At 31.3% G+C, this 20,380-nt stretch overlaps 1 protein-coding gene across 1 annotated transcript; it reads left to right on the top strand.

Annotated features, from left to right (window-relative positions):
- Window positions 1-7,950: 7,950 nt before the first annotated feature.
- On the top strand, window positions 7,951-18,698 carry LOC100789287 (putative E3 ubiquitin-protein ligase LIN-1). Its single transcript, XM_006586855.4, has 18 exons — window positions 7,951-8,719; window positions 8,849-9,252; window positions 10,203-10,275; window positions 12,457-12,585; window positions 12,727-12,806; window positions 12,946-14,091; window positions 14,268-14,409; window positions 14,774-15,013; window positions 15,116-15,410; window positions 15,715-15,836; window positions 16,371-16,490; window positions 16,585-16,716; window positions 16,819-16,941; window positions 17,098-17,208; window positions 17,289-17,435; window positions 17,505-17,630; window positions 18,180-18,296; window positions 18,400-18,698. The coding sequence occupies exons 1-18, from the start codon at window positions 8,456-8,458 to the stop codon at window positions 18,415-18,417; spliced, it is 3,789 nt and encodes a 1,262-aa protein (XP_006586918.1). The 5' UTR covers window positions 7,951-8,455; the 3' UTR covers window positions 18,418-18,698.
- The last annotated feature ends 1,682 nt before the right edge of the window (window positions 18,699-20,380 follow it).

Below are 20,380 nucleotides of genomic sequence, written 5' to 3'. Positions count from 1 at the left end.
AAAATGAGTGCCGGGTAGCAGTTTCAGATTGATGTGATGTCCATTGTCAGCTAATATTTGGATTTAGCTAAATGTTACATGTAGGTTTTTTTAAACATTGGTTAATGAATTGAAGAAAAAAAACAAATTATTAGGATGCACAAAAGTATGTTTTTCACATTTTTTTAAACTCTTATAATTTCCATATTAAATATATTTTCTTAATTAATGTCTTAGGCATTCGTTAGCAAGTGTAAGAACTTTGGATTTATATTTTAAATAAATGTTGGCATGTTTGTTTGACTTTATGTTGAGAAATTAACTCTAAGTTTAACATCGATTTATATTTAGAAGTCGAATCAAACTATAATGATTAAGGTTGCTAGGTAGAGGCCTGTGCACGTATTTTGTATTTAGAATTGATGGAGTTAATTAAAAATGACTGCAGATCATGTAATTTGTTTCACAGAAACTTCACAATTAAGACTAGAATATTACAGTAACTCTAAACATATAATGTTACTTTACCAACTCTTTGGTTTGCTCTGCTTTAATTTACAAATAGTTTGATGGTTTATCATAATTATTCAAAATTAAAAGCCAAACACCAAAGAAAAAAAAAAAAAAAAAAGAAAGCCTACTAGCTAGTGCCGATTTAAGCTCTAACTAGCTGTACGAGAGAAACTTGTTTTCTTCCTTTTGTCCAAGTGAAGGTTTGAAGTGACAAGCTACCATGTTCTGGAACTTCAGCTAACAGTTATTGGTTAACTGTTTACAAGCATTGAAACCAAACTTTTTACCTAGTCAGTTTTTCGTATATCACCACTACAAGACAAATATCTTTATGTACTATTAGCTCATGCATGGAAAATATATATTTACCAAATTTCTACTTATATCATATGGGAGTGTAATACACGTCAATTATTATTATTATTATTATTATTCGATATGTAATGGAGACACACTTGAGTTTTGGATTTTGTCACAAAAACATGGGAAAAAATGCAAGAGTCCAAGTGCCATAACGTTCAATTTTGGGACCACATAGTGGAACTAGAACTTTACAAACCTTGGTGTTCTTACCGAGTTCCGGTATATTCGAGCTCCTTATCTCTATCTTTAGTGTTTGTTTCAATCTGATCCCTCATACCAATCTCTCTATCCGGGTGATGTGTGGGATAACTGCAAAGGAAACTTTGATGCCTAAGATAGTAAGGATCTTAATTTGTTTGGTATTTGAATGATTACATACCTTCTTCTTTAATTAATTTGCTTGATGTCTCCATGTTTATAAATATGATTACATACCTTCGTCAATTATTATTGTTTGGTGTTGAATGATTACATACCTTCGTCTTTATACCATTGAGTTACTATCAATTAGAAAAAAACTAGTGTCAAGATAAAACATATAATGTGAAGACAACCCTCATGAGCTAGTTAAGATAATTAGAAAAATTATGCTGAAAAATAATAATTTTGCTTAAGAAGGTAGAAATTATAACTAATTGTTTCTTGGTTGACATGAAAAATCACACCTTAAAGGTTGACCTAAGCATATTGTACATCTTTGTTTTTTACGTTTAGGTTGAGCGATACGTATTTTAAGCAAAGATGTACCGAGAGCTAGGAGAAGGAACTCCATTAACAGATCATAACTTATTACGTTTTTTTACTTACTTTTTAAGATGATAATATTCATACTAAGAAAAAGGATGTAATTAATATTTTTGGTTATATTGTGATTATTTTAACTTGTTAAACTGACATTTAGTATTTCTCATTTATTTATGATAAATGTATAAAATATGTAAGAATTAAGTAAAAATAAGGGTATAACTAAATAATAATAATAATTAAATATTATCTTAATTCTAAATAAATAGAAAAGTGGAAATAAATAAATCTTTTAAAGTAGAATAATCGAAAATGAAGAAAACAAATAAGAAAAAGAGATGGACACAAGAAAGGAGAGAGAGTATCATTATTTTATTTTATGTTAAAATATGTTTTTCGTCCCTATAAATATTTGAATATTCGAGATCCATTTTTGTAAAATTTTAAGTATGTTTTTGTCTTAACAAAACCTAAATGTGTGATATTTTTACTGAAAACTAAATTCAAAAAATCTCATCTTATATCTTAATGATAGGTTATTATTATATGTTAACTAAAACTTGATGTGTTGATCTGCTCACATTAATATATAGAATCAAATTTCTTGAATTTAAATCTAAGCAAAAATATCACATTTATATTTTATGAGAATATATTCTAAAAAATCTACAACAATAAATTCTAAACATTTCAATATTTATATCAACTAAAAACATATTTCAGCTATATACTACTAGTATAAGCTGCACAAAAATAAACAGTACTAGTATAAGATCGAGTTAACTACACTATATAATTAATTATCACCTTACCTACAAATACCATAAATGCATCTCTCTCTTCGGTTGGATCTTCTCGATGGTCAACAACAAATTAAATTCAAATTGCGTTTTCTGGTTCTTCAATATTTTTGCTTAGGGTCTTTTTTTATCATAATTAATTATCTTTTTTTTTTGCTTAGGGTCTAATTACATTAGAGTGATGACAAATAGATCTTTGGATTTACCCAATAATTGAACCAATTATGAGATCATATGGCGACTGGGATAGAAATTAAGCAATCTCGTGAATACATAACTAGCGTGACTTAATTAATTATGACTAATTGATTATCCATATTCATGAAAACAACCCAAGAATTGTATTTCACACCAGGAAGCTGGCAGTCCTGCCATGATTAGAATTGTGTAAACAAGCCAAGTTAAACTAAATGCTTTTGAAGATTAACTTTAGTTTACGAAAAATACATACTAGATCCATAGTGTTCAAATTTGCTTCATTCATAAAAGTGATTTAAATTACATATTTAGATTTGATTCCTTAAAAAATATATTTAATTTTGACTTATTTAACTCATTTAAAATTGATTATTTTATTATTTTTCATTAAACACTTTTATATTTACGATTTTTGGTTTAGTATTTAATAAATTAATTAATTTATTGTAGAAAAAGAAACTAAAAAATTAAAGATAAAAATTATGTAATAATAATTTTAATATAAAATTAAAATTTATTAAGTATATCTATCTTTCAACAATAAAATTAATTTTACAAATATTTTATGTTTATAAAAATATATTTATTGGTGTGAAGTTTTATTTAATTTTATTGTTGGCTCATATACGAAGGGTTTTGATTATTAGCTAGGATTGATTTAAATGCAGCAATAAAAAATAACACATCACGGGGTGTTAGAAAAAAGAAAAAATATATTACAAGTGTTTGGAGTAATCGTAAAGTCTTAAATATACGTGACTTTAATCAATTATATGCAAGGGTTCCTTTGCTTTTATTTTTAATTAAGAATTACTTTAAGAATATATTTTATGTAATTTTAAATCTTTAAAAACGTCAAAAGAATGCTAGTATTTTTTAAGAAAAAAATTCGTAACTTAAAAAATTCAAATAATGTTATGCCACAAAATTATTTTTTTAATCTTAAACAAAAAATAAATGATTAAATGCATTTTTTGTTTCTGTAATTTAATGTTTTTTTTATTTTTATTTTTTTAATTTTTTTTCATTTAATCCTAATAAAATGTGTTTATTTTATTTTTTTCTTCAAGTGTTTTAGCTAACGTTTTGGATAGGAATTTAATGTTTTTTTTATTTTTATTTTTTTAATTTTTTTTCATTTTAGAAATACTAAAACAATTTTTTTTACCCGAACAAAAGTAAAGAAAAGATGAATTACAGAAAGAATATTTAAACAAAAAATAAATACAAATTAAAGTTTTTGACAGTGGATCAAAACGTCAGTGTAACAAAGAAAAAGTATATGACAAAGAATTATATTAAAATCCAATTTCACTAATGTGTGAAACATGAAATGAAAGAAAAGAGAGATGGTTCAATAAAAGAAAATATATATACCTTTTGGATAGTTAGTTCACTTGAAAATGATTTATGAGTTGTTATAAATTTTCTAATATTTTTTATTAAAAAAAACTTCAAAAAATTGGCAAATAAAAAATATAAACCAAATTCAATGTAAATTGGATAAAATTTAACAAGATCTAAATACAATTTGAGTAATATTTTTAGGATTTATTTAATATGCTAAAAAGTATGGTATGGAGTAGTATAAATATAACTTTTTAATTTTTTATTTTTTAAAAGTCATGATTAACACAAATCAAATGAAGATGATAAATAAGACAAAAATTCAACTTTGTTGTTACCAAATAAAATATGAGATTCTCTAATTATTTAACGAGAAAATTTATATTGGATTTTCAATATGTGTTAAATTCTCTTGAATCAATGATAGTCACACAATACTAATGTAATTAGTCTATGATCCAATAGATTGAAAGACACATACCATTTTTGACCTAGACAAAAGAAAAAGATAAAACATAAGATATCTTTTTGTCTTAAGTATAAAATACTTGTTTTTATTTCTCATGTAATAATTATATTTTTTTCTTCTTGTCTTTTCTTTAACACCATTATTATTACCTTCAACATCTTTATTGAGTTATTATTATTAATAACACCATAATTTTTATTACTATTATTATTGTCATGTCATGATATTATTATTGTTGTCACGATTATTCATTATTATATTAATATATTTATTAAAATTTATATTAAGATAATTAATACTTAAAATGACACCGTAATAAATTTCATATTATTTTATTTGTGATGTTTATTATCTACTAAACAATTCATACGATAAAAATTTGTCTTATAACGTTAGTATTTATCCTATATTGTACCTTTGTATGTATCAAATGCAGCCTCACTCTTTAATATTTAATTAGAACTAAAACTTAATGGGGAAAAAAAAGGTAAAGATCAATACATTATCAATGAGAATCAAAATACGAATGAATGAAAACATAAGACAAGGCAGAAAAAGAAACACAAAAATCAAATCTAATAAAATTACAAAACTAATTTTTATTTCATTATCTTCTAATACCACCAAACTCAAATTAAAAAACTACTCCAACTTTGCTGTGAACATGCTCTTGTGATACGACATTTAATGAAAATAGTTTTTCTGTTGTTTCAAATCCTTCACTGTCGACGGGATTTCTTTATTGTAAGTGACTTTTTAATTTTAAAACATCAAATAAATTTGCAGTACGATGGAATTTCTATATTATTCATAACTTTTGGGGTACCGGGTCAATGTTATGAAATATGAATGGCGAGGAACACAGTTCCTTTAGAGTGTTATTCCAATAAATGAATGGCTTTCATCACTTCCCAACTTTAAAGTCCTTTTCATTACAGATTATAGCCTCATATTATTGGAAATTAAAGCCACCATAAAATACAAATACGAATATACAATGCTGTTCTTTTTTTTGTCCCAAGCAAAAAAAGATCATTGGATCTCTATGGTCATAGTCCTAAAATCTTATCTGATATATAATAGAATCATAGTCCCAAATACCCTTTTCATGGATAATCAATTTGAAAACATTGTTCTAATAGTTAATTCCTTTCAACACAAATCTCATATTTTCTTTTTAACAATGAGGTATCTAGAGTTTTTTTTTATCTAACACCAACTAATCTTCTCCTAGGTTGATTAGTCCATTTTGAGACATAATAATACCTTAGTAATGATTTCATACTCAAATCGAGATCGAACCTTAGATCATAATTAAGAAATCCAAAGAATCGAATTATTTGCGTCAAACAACTTTTGATACACAAACTTATGTAATGGCTCCCCCACCCCCTAATGATTCCTCCACCCCCTCTTTATATTTTAGTACCAGTGTAATGGTAACTTAAAAATAAGTATCATTAAATCAACAATTCTCAACGATTCCAATTTAGTAGAAAATACTAAATACTAAATTGTTTTTTTAATCGGCAAATTAAGTGTAATCTATTTTTTAAAGGAAGTATAATATATTGATAATTGGGTATTAGATAACCCGAAAAAAAATTTACATACAACGTTTAATCGGCTCATAGCCATCAACCAAGAAAAATACATCCCAATAATCTGTTATGTCTCATTTAATGACCTTAACAAATACTAAACTGGTTAATTAACATTGTAAAAAACTTTTATAAGTGTATTCCAGTTAAATTCTTATATTATTCATAACTTATTTTAACAATTTAAACTGTTCATTCAAATATCAACTAAACAAGAACATTGATTAAGTTGTACTTCATCATCAAAATGAACAGAAAAGGAATTTTGTTTCCAATAATTATGTATACAAGGAAGGTGCAAGTGAAATTAGTATTCTGTTAAATGTCCCGTGAATAAGCAGAATGTTGCAGGAGGAATGGCACTGGGAGGGAAGCTGAGAATGAATGCTTATAGATGAAATGGTCCAGTCAGGTCATGATGAATTTTGTCCTGACAGGTCAACATACTCTCTGTGGAGCCACGAGGGCACAGTTGTCAAAGAATCAAAGTCTATGGCAATTCCAGCTTTGAGAGGGATTTCACCCTCAATACTTCCAAGTTCTAAATTGACATAACAACCACTAATGTTTACAGGTGTGCCCTGCTGAATTCTGATCAGTTTCTTTTAAATGCTACAGATTCTGAATTTCAAAGCAAGGTTATGTTTGCTTGTAATATAGTTTAAAGGGTAATATGATCTTGACAGTCTACATTGTAGACAAACTCTATGTTAATTAGGAAGCTTTTAGAAGAGCTATATTAAATTAAATCTGTGTTTAGATTTATATCTTATGTTCTAAAATTAGGTTGAAATATCAATTAATATAATTTTAAGTAATTGTACTTGTATGTTGAGAAATTAATTCTGAATCTAAAATTAATTTTGTACTAAATTAACTTTAGATGATTTTTGTATTAGATAAAAAGTTTATACTAAAATTTAATGTTAATTTACTTTTAGAATAAAAAACATTTAAATACAAATCACTCTACTATAAAATCAATTTAAAAAACGCTGACCCAAATTAATTTACACTTATTTGGTATATTTTATCATATAAGCACTAGAGTAACTGTTTGGTTAAGTTTACAAAATGACTTACGACCCTTTTTTATTTAAAAAAAAAACTTATTTTTATTAAGTTGGTACATGAAACATATCAAAATAAACCAGTGTGAAAAGTTTTAATAAGTGCTTAATAAGCTAACCAAAACCATTAAGCTTATGACTCTAACGTTGACATATTACAGTTTTTCCTAACATTTCAATGTTCACAGGACCACAGGTAAAGGTACAGAAAATTTTCCCTGAAGCGATTTGCAGAAGTCCAAGCTCAATCTTACAAATTTTTTTTTATTTGGAAATGTTAGTTTCTTTTAGAAATGCTAGTTGGGGGATCGAACCCGCGACCTCTCCCAACCTCTGGATCAACCTTGTATCTCCCGTGAAATCTTACAGTAGTGCCATCTCAAAGGATTTATCAGTTTGCGAAAAATAAAGATAATAAAAACTGTTTAAGAAAAGTGCTTTACAAATTGAAGCACAAAGAATATATAAGAAATGTTTTCCCCTTAGGCCATGAATGTTTAGAAAGCAATTTCAAAATGCATGTAAATGTATGTTACAAAAAAAAAAGTGCTTGTAAATGTGAATTGAATATTTTAATTTTCAAGGCCTGTAGCACATAGTTTGTGCATGTGTGATCATCAAATGAACCACTAGTGGTAGCAAATAATTAAACCTAAGACGACAACCTAATTTACCCTACAACTACAATATTCTTAGCGTGTACTAGATTTCATCTCTTTCCTGTGATATCTGTCTACTGCACAGCACATAAATGATAGAACACAAGCTAATTTATACATACACTTAAATTTATAAATGTTAAAGAGATATATAAATAAACAAGAGTATGTATGAGCATTTAGCATTATGGAGAGTCGGCAATGAAAAAACGTAAAGAGAAAGAAAAAGCCATAGTGATAAGGTACACGTGAAGTGGAGCACTATAATGGTTTTCATGTTTTGAACCTTTTCCCTTTCAAAGGAAAGACAACGGTCTCTTTTTTGTCTGAAAGCAATACAAGATTAAAGGGCCAACGAAATTTGGAATCTTGTTAAAAACAGTCACGGGAGGAAACTGCTACCAGATGTTAAACCTCTCTACCTCTAATCTATAATCACATACACAACTTGCATTAACTACTCTCTCACATTATTCAACACCAAAGTACTCAAACTCAGCAATATCAACATTTCCAATCATCACAAGCCTCCAACTTCCTCTTCAATTCAATTCATCTCCCTCATTGATATATATAATCTCAAGACCATTATTATTAGCGTGTTTGGTTTCACGTTTCGGATGTGATTTTAAGAAGCTAATAGTTATTATAGATTTCACGTCTCAAGCGTGATATCTTACTTCTGAACGAGTTTCCAAACACGCTATACGAGATGTTAGACCTCAAATACATGTGGGTGCTTGTTTCAATCAACAGGTTCATTCAAGACACCTTGGAAGATGAGAAAACCAGGAATGGTCTAAAATTAAGATGCACCTCCAAGTTGAGGATTCAGAAGCAGGAATTCTTTGAATTCTCTGAGCAATCAGTGTTGTCCAATCTCTACTGGGGCATTGACAGCATTGAAGCTGCAATTCAAGCTAAACAGCCAGAAGAAAGAACCTTCAGGCTAAGGAACTCAGAACAAATGCTTCAGGTGCCAGCAATTTTATTTTTTTGATCGGCAAATGTTAGTTTATTAGAATGTTAGTTTTGTTAGTAGAGAAGATCAAACCCGCAACCTTTTCCTTCTCCCTTAATCATCCAACCAACCTTATATCTCCAGGTGCCAGCAATGCTTGATGAGGAAGAGGTCACCGCCACAATTCCGAACCGTTACTTGGTGTGCTGCTCTTACTTTTACCTCTCAGTGGTTAGGAAGCTCCAGGGAGATGAGTGGCAGGCAGTACTGCATTTTCTTCAAGCAGTTTTGGTCTCACCAAAACTTGTTTGGACAGAATTTGCATCACAACTTTGTGAAAGTCTTTTCCCACAATCAAGCATCACCATGATGCAGAGAAACAGTAGCACTAGAAGTTTGGAATCGGTGTCTTCTGAGGATGAAATGGATGAAGCAATTAGGGAGGTGGCAAGGAGGTACAAGGAGTGCCTTGTGTATTACCAGGTCATGCTTTATGGAGAGACTCCGTGGTGGCGCAGTTATTGCAGCAAACAATCACCACGGTCTGTGTAAGATTAATCCTTGCTGTTCAACATAACTTCACATTATGCTCAATAAGTGGAACCTAGTGTGTCTTGAAGTTCCAATGGTTTGAGGAAGAAATTCAAACTAAAACCAGAAAATGCAATGTTGTTTTCTGTGACATAGATAAATGATTAGATTTAGCCATTTAGGCATTTAGCAAATTTCAAGTTTCTATTTGAGGGGGACATGTAGCCAAAGTAATGCTGGTAAATACTCATGTTAACTTAATTATGAGAATGAGAGTTCCAAAACCAAAGAGATTCCCTCACACACATTTCAACTAAAACAGGCAAAAAGTATGGAGTAAAAATGTAAACCACATGAAGTCTAGAACTTGAGAGCTAGACTTAGGGGCTATGTTAGGATTGATGGAAAGGGGTGGAATAGAATGATACTAGGTTCAATTGTTTGAATTGTTTAAAATAGGATGGAATGTAATGGAATTTCATTTCATCTAATACCTCTTTTTTTCTTGCTCTGCAATTTGGGGGTATGGAATGAAACCACTTTTTTTTTTTTTTCATTCCATTGCAAATATATCCAAACAATTGAATGGTGAGTCTATTCCATTCCACTCACCATTAGGTAATTAATATAACAGTTCCATCTAAAAGCATCTTTTTAACAATACTATTCCAAAGACAAAATGGTTAGGTTTGAGGAGTAACAATAAAATTGCAGTTAATTTTAATGGTGAATTAGGTTGAAATATGTTAAACATTTAGTGAATATAATAAAATAAGTTCAGTCATAATCCATAGTTGTTTTTTTTCCTAATAATTAATGACAAAATACAGATAAAGAGGAGAACGTAGTGATATCATTGGCAAGAAACACATAACTGACATAAGATACTGTTTGATTTGTTGAAGTAAGACAATGGATTTTTAGAATGTTACTGTATCATCTAAAAATAAGTTACTATTGCGAACAGGGATGTACCAAATACTAGCTGTGTTTCTTCAACTTCAATTCAACACGAACCAAGATTGAAAAGTTGCAATATGGTAAGCTTTGTTATTTATTTCTATTACTGACAATAACATAACAAATTATTTCATTTAAACGCTTCCATACTTTATAGTATACAATTGGAAACCTACAGTGTTAGATCATAGATGCTTCAACAACTTCTCTTTCTTGTTCCCCTTTCATTTCCCCTAAATTTTGAGATATGAGTATGCAGTATGAAAAGATTCATCCACTTGATTCTCAAAATGTGATGCATACAATGGAACATGAGTCAAAACAATGCATGGATATTGCTGAATATGAAGGTCACAAGAAAGCTGTTAGGATATAAGGAAAAGGAAGAGTTAGTTAATATAGTTAGACTACTAATGAGTTAGTTAGTTAGAGGGATTTATTAAATATAAATAGAGGAAGAAGGATAGGAGAGAAGGAGATCTTATCATTTGTAGATTGAGCATTAGCTCTTTGTAAAAGGAGAAATCCTTTGTGTAGGAGAAATCCTTGGGGGAGAGTTTTCTCTCCTATTTTCTGTTATTTTCTTACTAGTCAATAAAATCTTTTATTTTCTTCCTCATTTTAATTCTTGGTTCCTAACAAATTGGTCCGACCTGTCGGATCTTCGAGGGGATGCCAGTGATAAAGATGGAAGAAGTGCAAATTTGAGCTAAGAAGGTGGAGCTGCCAGTGTTCATGGGGATAGACCCAATTGGTTGGATTGCTAGGGCTGGAAAATTCTTTGAGGTACAAGAAATTCCTTCATTTCATAAGCTGCAATATGCATTCATGAGTATGGAGGGTGCTGCGACATATTGGCTCTACATTTGGAGCCAAAACAACCCAGATTCAGATTGGGAGTCATTTTTCACAGCTTTGATAAAAAGATTTGGAGATCGCCATGGTAACCTCATCTTTGAAAGATTGAGTATCTTGAAGGAAGAAAAGCCAACTGAGACAAAAATCCACATAAAAAAATGGGAGACTTCAACAGAGTTCTTGAAAGGGAGGACCAACATTTTAGAGCGAAAACACATGTTGCGCAAGATATTGAATGAAGAAGTTGATTCCCATGCCTCTCAACAAGACAAAAATAGCATGGAGGGAAGTGGGTCAGAATTCAGTGAAACAGAGGCTAGTTCTTAGGCAAGAAAGGTGGAACTACCCAGCTTTGATAGAAGCATAGAAGGGGGAACTGATTTGAAGGGTAGCAGTTTTGAGTGTGATAGTGACCCATTGCAGTTCTTGAAATCAGAAAACAGAAGTAAAGAAGGTTCAGTAATCAAGAACCACACCCTTTGTGGTGGAGAAGAAACAAAAAATGATGAAGCAAAGTTAGCAAGAGAAAAAAAAGATTGAAAAGGTCATGAAGGAAGAAGTTGATCCATCGATAAAGAGTGACAAATGTGGGTTGCGAAGACGATTTTCTTGATAACCCAATCACAGATTTAATCAAAAAGGAAGTCGAAGCTGGTGATTCAACCAAGCCACGTTGTTTTCAAGATTCAGATTTCCATAAAAAGATTGTTATGGTGAAACAAAAATCATTCATGAAGGTGGTTGGAACAACAATGGTGCTGGAATCTTGGAATGTCTAATTTTTGGGTGAGCCTTTAGCATTAAATTTTGTTGCATCTATGACTGACAGCTTAGCCATGGAGCTAAGGCAAAAGGAATGTAATGAGCCAGTCAAGCTGATTAAAGTTATATGGAGTCCACTCTTGTCCCTCCCACCACCGAAGCCACCGGACCTCAGTTTGCATGCAGGGGTAGTGGGCCGTTCCTAGTTAAGCTACAAGGGGTGCAATTGTTTTCCAGCAATCAGACAAAACTTTAGGAAGTTTCAGTGTGAAATTCCAGTTTTCAGATTCCAACCTTGAGGACAAGATTGATTTTTAGGAGGGGTGTATTGTTAGGATATAAGGAGAAGGAAAAGTTAGTTAATATAGTTAGACTACTAATGAATTAGTTAGTTAGTTAGAGGGGTTTATTAGATATAAATAGAGGACAAAGGATAGGAGAGAGGGGGATCTTATCATTTGTAGATTGAGCATTAGTTCTTTGTGAAAGGAGAAATCCTTTGTAAAGGGGAAACCCTTTGAGGAGAGTTTTCTCTCCTATTTTCTGTTCTTTTCTTACTAGTCAATAAAATCTTTTATTTTCTTCCTCATTTCACTTCTTGGTTCCTAACAAAAGCCCTCAAACAACTGAAACCGGTGCAGTATCACGGCAAAGAGGACCAAACAATTTCAAGCCTCAAATGCTTCAAAGATATGATGATAGAAACACACTCTAAAACACCGGTATCAGGGGATGCATGCTATAAGGATTTTAGAGACAGAAAGGACTTGGTAACAATTCAAAAGATTTCTTGCTGACATAACCCCCTGAAAATATGCCTGTTTGTCAAATTTTGATCTTATAAGCAAAACAACTATACAGGAATCTGAAAGTGGATACTAAGTTGTTAACTCATCTCGGTTCATTTTCAGGAAAATGTGGATGACAGAAAATTTTATATACAAACCACAATAACAAAAGCAGATGATCTACCACCAGAAATCTACAACTGGTTTAACTCCTTAACAGTCTTATCAACTGCATTTTCTTTGTTTTTCTCAAACTTCATCTCTAATCTAATCCTACAGAAGCTAACTCTACACTATAGTTTATAATTGTCTCATGGAATTTCGTATATTTGACCTTCACAGGAAGCTACAACAACACTCTGGTTTGCCTCAAGCTCATCAACATCCAATGCAAGAACAGTTGGACAAAAGAAACATAATTAAGTTTGATTCTAGCAGATTCAACAGGTCTATAGAAGATTTTACCTTATCTATCTCAAAATACAGAGATAAAACAGGAAATACTCTCTTAAATTGCCGTGTAGAGGATGAATTAAATGAGGATGCATCGCAGCCAAAAAAATTGTTTGATCATGTAACATTTACATCTGCTTGCAAACATAGGCCAAGCCAGAAAAATCATGAAGAAAGTTCTGAGATACAAAGATTATATAGCCTAGGAAAGTTTGATGAAGTTTGTTGTTCAAACTCCAGAAGATATTCCCTGCAGGACTTGTCAGAACTGACTGAAAGGAGAATTTCAGAACTACATTATTCAGAGGTATTAGGAAAATGTGATGAAGAATATACTGTAGACATTGCATCAATTTATGAGAGCTTGATTAGTTCATCGGGCGCTACTTATGCTTCCTTAAAGGATGTGATTTTGGATGAGCTGCTAATAGCTATCTCTACTTCCAAAGAAGAAAGAAAAATAAGGGCATCAGTATCTATTCTGACAACAATAATTTCAAGGAACAAGTCAATTATAGAAGACGTCAAGAAGAAAGGTTTAAGGTTGTGTGATCTGGCAAGTGCTCTAAAACAAAATGTCCATGAGGCAGCAATTCTAATCTATTTAATAAATCCTTCACCTATAGATATAAAAACATTGGAACTTCTGCCAATATTAGTGGAGATTGTATGCACTTCAAATAGTTACAAGAATAAGCAAGAGTCACTTCTTTTGACACCTCATGCAGCATCATTGATGATCATCGAAGAACTAGTAACTTCATTTGACTATGCCACAAATAACATGCATTTGGCCACCATCAGTTCTCCTCATGTTCTCAGCGGATTTTTAGAAGTTGCCAGGAATGATAATCTAGAAGAATTTTTCTCTTTAACTACTATTCTTATAAAATGCATGCAGTATGATGCCCAGTGCAGAAAGTATGTGTCGCAATTTACTCCTCTTGCTCCCTTTATCCACCTTCTGCAATCAGAAAACACACGCGCCAAATGCACAGCTCTTGAATTTTTTCATGAAATCCTTTGCATACCACGGTATATACCATGCAGCCAAATATTTAATTTGCATTTTATTTGAATATAACTGAGTAGCATTTGTAGCAAATATGTATTTAACAAGTAGATCCGATATATTTGTTGGCTCTGTTCATATATTTGTTGTAATCCTTGTCCAAAGAGAGTTTTCTGTAACTGTGATTCATTTCTTTCAGATCATCAGCTATTAGTCTGCTGCAGCGTATACAGCAAGAAAGCAGCATCAATATCATGCAGATACTATTGCATTGTGCACATCAGTTACAACCTGATCACCAGCTTTTAGCAGCAAATATTTTGCTTCAGTTAGACATACTGGTATTAAATTCATAAAAATATGTCTACAGTTCATGAATTTCAATCATTAAACTCCTACAAAGGAACAAAGATATTAAGTCAGTATACAGGAAAATTTCATTCCATTTCTTTTACATGAGTTTCATAATTAATAATAACCAATAATAATATTTATGAAAAGGAGATATCATGTGGGTCTAACATATTAGAAGTTTGTAAACATTGTATATGAAGTCACTAAATGATACATTTTGCATAAAGCCATTGAACTTTTTTTCATGAAAATCTTAGACTTGGATATATGGAATTTGACCAAATGACTTTGGCAAGATAATATGTGAAATTTGAAGCCATTAATTACTAACAAAACAAAATTATCATGCAGAACTTCCCTGATAAAGGCATCTTCAGAGAAGAAGCAGTGCAGATCCTTCTCAGAGCAATGACATCTGAAGAAAGCTCAGAACAGATATTATCTACATCCATTCTATCGAATCTTGCTGGTACATATGCTTGGACAGGAGAACCATACACAGCTGCATGGTTGCTGAGAAAGACAGGCTTGACCTCTCCCTATCACCAGAATATGATAAGAAACTTCAACTGGCTGGATCAGAGTCTACAGGTAAGCTTCCAAAAGGGTTTGTGTGTCATGAAGTTTAAAGTATATGCATGATTTGTGCTACGTAGCATGTTTAAAAAGATGAATAAATTTCATTACATGCAGGATACCAGCACAGATTTGTGGTGCAGTAAAATTTCCAAATGTATCATAAGCCATGGGGATTCTGTCTTCCATACTTTAGAGAGGGTGCTAAGAAGCAAGATAAAGAGGGTTTCTAGAGACTGCCTTATAGCCATTTCATGGCTTGGTTTTCAAATATCAAAAAGCCCAGACAGCATAAGTTATTCTGCATCTGAGGTTATACTAAGTGGAATTGAGCAGTTTCTGCATCCTGGGATAGAGTCAGAGGAAAGGCTTCTAGCATGCATGTGCATGTTTAATTATGCCTCTGGGAAAGGTATTGTCCTCAACATAGTTTATGTCTTACACTATTAATAAACACAAAATAGTTATAAACAAAGAAATTTTGTACATATTTATTACAAATATGATTTTTTTGCTTTGTCTTTTTCATTCAAATGGCGTTCAACTTATGTAGAAGTTTAAGGCAGTCCTGTGAGCATTCTGTCAGAGGATTGACTTGAGAAAAAAGAAAATCACCTATTCTCTTTTAAACAAAAAATCTTAGAATGAATGAAAGAGTACTTCTTGATCATGAATTATCAATTTCCTCAACTAAGTCAGACATCGTTTTCATGTAGGAAAGCAAAAACTAATGCATTTCTCAGAAGGAGTAAAGGAATCACTAAGACGCCTTTCAAATGTAATTTGGATGGCTGAGGAATTACACAGAGTAGCCGATTTCTTGCTGCCAAACATATCAGTGAGTAATCATTCATGTACTAAGTTGAACCACTTGCATGAATATTATAGAAGAACTTATGAAAATTTCCCATAATTAACATGATTGATGCTCCACCATTGGTTTAGTAACCAAGAACTTTAATTCATTGCATGAATATCATGACATTTTGAGGACTTCCTTGGTGCCTAAAATATGTAAGCCAGCATCCGTGATGGGAGAATTTTCATGGTCAGACCATTTTAACTGGAAATATATGGGCTTCTGAAGCTAATAAAGGAATAGCTTAAGGATGCATCATTTAAGTAAAAGATAAAAAGTGGTCAGGCATTGGATATGAACAATAAGCTTAAGGTTAAATTAGACCAACTGTGGGGCAAAATAAAAATAGCAAGGGTTAAAAGATGACTACCATATAAGTAACTGATTTATGATATGGCTCTTAGGAGCTTATTCTTGAGCTTCTTGCAGTTTTGCTGCCTATATATTTAGCATAACTATCACTTACTGATTTATTTTGTGACATCACTCAAATCATCGTGGTGGTAAGAGCAGCGTATTTCTTGTGTTCACACACAAATCCTAGAGGCAGGTTGTGGCTTAAGCTTAGCAGTTTGGTCCCTCATATATTTCAAGGGATTGCTGTTCAGTGGATATTCAGATGGATCAATCAAGGCAAGGAACACATGATATGATTCTTACAGAGTTTCACATTTTTTCATATATATAGACTACATGCTAAATCATGTTATGACATTCTGAGTTATAGGTCTGGGATATTAGGGGGCACTCAGCCAGTCTTGTATGGGACATTAAAGAGCACAAGAAGTCTGTGACATGCTTTTCACTTCATGAGCCGTCAGACAGCCTTTTAAGCGGTTCCACTGATAAAACCATAAGGGTAAATTTAAACTTATTTCATGGTCACCACTTTCTATTTCTCTACCAAGATCTCTAGCAACAAAAATGAACTGATTATCTTATAATTTCATGCATAAAATAGGTTTGGAAAATGATCCAGAGAAAGCTGGAATGTGTTGAAGTTATAGCATTGAAGGAACCAATTCATCATTTGCGTGCACATGGTGAAACAATTTTTGCAATTAGCGAAAGCCACGGATTAAAGGTGATGCTTCAAAACTTGCCATGATTTGTGACATGTTACACTGAACAAAACAAAATCACACACACACATATATATACCACTAAATCCTCTCTATAACGTACTATCAAAAGTTGAGGCTATTGTAATAGATCCATTTATCTTTTTAACCATTTGCAGCTAGTTAATGAATCAAGAGTGACCAAAGATATTTTGAAAGGTAAGCATGTGAAGTGCATGACAGTGGCTCAAGGAAAGTTATATATTGGATGCACAGATTCAAGCATACAGGTTAGTGTTTTGTTGTTTGACATGCATTCTAGATTTCTAGTGCCAATAAAGTACAAGCATGACATGATACTTTGTTTCAGGAGTATTCCACAACACACAACCGTGAACTAGAAATCAAACCCCCAACAAGGAGTTGGAGGAAGCAAAGTAAGCCCATCAATGCAGTAGTAGCATATAGAGACTGGCTCTATAGTGCAAATAAGTATGTTGAAGGCACAACATTCAAGGTGAGAATTATAGCTTCAGCTTAAAGGAAAAAAAAAATTGCTTTCTCCTAACATGGATGAATTATATAGGAATGGAAAAGAACTAAGAAACCAAAAGTTTCAATTTTTACGGACAAAGGAGATAATGTGGCGGCCATGGAAGTGGTAGAAGACTTCTTGTACCTAATCTCCAGCTCTTCACCAAACAACATTCAGGTAGCCAAAAGTATATATGAAAAAATATCAATTTAAACACTGGATATACAAAAAGACCTGATAGGCTCCACAACTAGTATCAAATCTTGCACACAACTACACAAGTATATATGTTGGACCATTTGCACTAATATGGTTAAATGAAACATATAATAAATTCTGCCAATTTACACTCAAGGGCCATTAGGTATGGTGTAAAAGTTAAGGTAAGAAATGCACGGATCAATTCTATACAATGACCTTGTCTGAGTAAATTTCTCTATTAGCAATAAGAAAATAAAAAAGGTAAAAGTTGAGGGAACTTATGCACTTAATTTTTATAGGAACTCTTTCATCTAACTTCTTCGAAAGCTTAGGAATATAAGTTAATTTTAACTTACGGAAGAATCTCAATTCATTTTACCTTATTATTTTCTTCTCTTACAACATGGTCAATATTACCAATAAAATTGATCCATTAAATTTTCACCTTCATTTTTACCCCATATCCAAATTTAAATAAAAGGCAGCAAGTTAACTTCTTTACCTTAAATTAACTTCCTAAACCAGATATGGTTGAGGGGGGCACCAAAAAAGTTGGGGAGAATATCAGCAGGAAGCAAGATAACAAGCATCCTCGCAGCCAATGACATCATTTTCTGTGGTACTGAGACGGGACTAATCAAGGTAAGGCAACACTCTAACTTCTTTCTACCTATTTATTTTAATAAAAACAATGTCTATATGTGACATTGCTCTCCTCCTAACTCTTCAATCATATAATGAACAGGGCTGGATCCCTCTGTAGAAAGAGCAACTTGCGGTTTGTAGTTGTACATACATATCCTTTCAAGTTCCAACGCTTTGGCTAAGTATTACAACAAAGAGCCTGTCCTGTAGTCATGTTGTGATGCCTTGAAGACTACAAAAGCCAAAGGCTTAGCTTAAGTACAAATTTTGCATCAAGGATTACTATAGTAAATATATAAATATACATTTTGACTGAAGACCGGTGTGAATAGTTTTGGTTGTCTTCAGTGTACAGGAAATGCTGTATATCAAATATCAGGGTGATATTATTCCTTTCAACCATGAGTTTGCAAATCTGAAGCAAGATAATATTCCAAAACATATAATCTCTATCTATTAATTTGTTATTGTTGGAGTAAAGTGTGAAGATGAAGTCACATCTTGAATAGAAATGAAGAAGTTAAATAACATATAATTGTGAAAGATCCACAAATGTAATTTTATGATTTTGAGTTAAGATATGATGTCAAGTTCTCTCATGACACATTTCCAATAGTTTAAAAGATAGTTTAATTTTTTTTATAGAAATTATGCATTTTATACATTACGCCCTCAATTAGAAAAAAAAATAAATCTTTCAAGTATCTTAATCTATTATCCTTTCATCTATATCTATTTACTTGATTTTCTTAACTATCATTCAATCTATTATCTTTTGCCTGTTCCTTTAAATTAAATTTTAGTAGTGTTTAAAATGATTTTGACAATTGAAATAATCTTGTATCACAATATAAATTATTATTATAAATTTAAAATATAATTTATATATTCAAAGCTATTTACTTACTATAAATTTTTATTAACATATATTTACATGTCAAATTATAAGATTAATGATATTTTTCTCAATAAGAAAAAAAGATTAATGATATATTTTAGTATGTTGAAAATTACCAAATTTTGGTTTTATGAACTTTTAAAACCAATTTTTTTTATTCCTCTATCTTCTAAAAGTTAAATTAATCTCTGGATTTATTATTTGACAATTTTTAATTAGGTATTTAAATTATATTTTTCAATTAGGTCTTTAAATTATTTTAATTGTGACACTCTCTACCCCATATATATATATATATATATATATATATATATATATACTGATAATAAAAAGAATAAGAATGCGGAATTTAATTAAAATTTTTCAAAACACATTTAAATAAAAACATTTTAAAATGATAAAAGGCTCAAATTCACTTTTCTAACATCACAATAGAATGTGTACAAATGAATAATAAAATCATCTCGGCTCAAAACAAAGTCGTCTAAGACTTCATGTCATTAATATAAAAACTTATATCTCAATGTCACATCTTATCAGAGCATTGTGTTCTAACGTCCTCTAGCATGAGATTCTTTAAAGTCATCCACCTAGTCATCTGCTCACACGAACACAAAGTTTGAGATCATCATAGGATCTAAACACAAATAACACACTAAATTATCACATTTCTAAAAAAATACAAATAAACAAAGACGTAACCAAAATAAATTATGAAAATATTTATAACATAACTCAACTTAATACAATCCATGTCACTTCACCACTTCACCACTTTATCATTTAAAATCCATTTTTCAATCACCAATCATATTACACATGAATCACACACTCGATTCAAGACGTAATAACACTCATCAATTCATAATAAACAATTAGCAAATGTTATGTAATAATTATACTAGACTCAAGTATATATGCAATGTGATACCATATCAAGATCACTCTGTTTTACTAGAATGCTCCAACCATATAGGATTAACATAGGCTTAAAGGAGCACTCAAACCGATATTTTTACCCCCAAGGCCTAGACTTTGAAGAATCCGTTAGGGCTCTACCTTTCTGATTCAGGTTCAACCCCTAACACAATTTTTGCACTCAGGCTCATGAATTATACAATACCCACGACCTCACACTCGTGTTTCAAACACGTTTAACACATTTCACTATAATTTAACACTT

This window comes from Glycine max, chromosome 9 (genome assembly GCF_000004515.6).
Source record: "Glycine max cultivar Williams 82 chromosome 9, Glycine_max_v4.0, whole genome shotgun sequence".
Taxonomy (NCBI): Eukaryota; Viridiplantae; Streptophyta; class Magnoliopsida; order Fabales; family Fabaceae; genus Glycine; species Glycine max.
This window is presented reverse-complemented; position numbering and strand designations above follow the sequence as displayed.

Coding starts and splice junctions, on each gene's coding strand:
- LOC100789287 (XM_006586855.4), top strand. CDS start 8,456: ATGTTAGACCTCAAATACATGTGGGTGCTTGTTTCAATCAACAGGTTC. Junction 12,586..12,726: donor TTAGAGACAGAAAGGACTTG/GTAACAATTCAA, acceptor GTTCATTTTCAG/GAAAATGTGGATGACAGAAA. Junction 12,807..12,945: donor CCACCAGAAATCTACAACTG/GTTTAACTCCTT, acceptor TGACCTTCACAG/GAAGCTACAACAACACTCTG.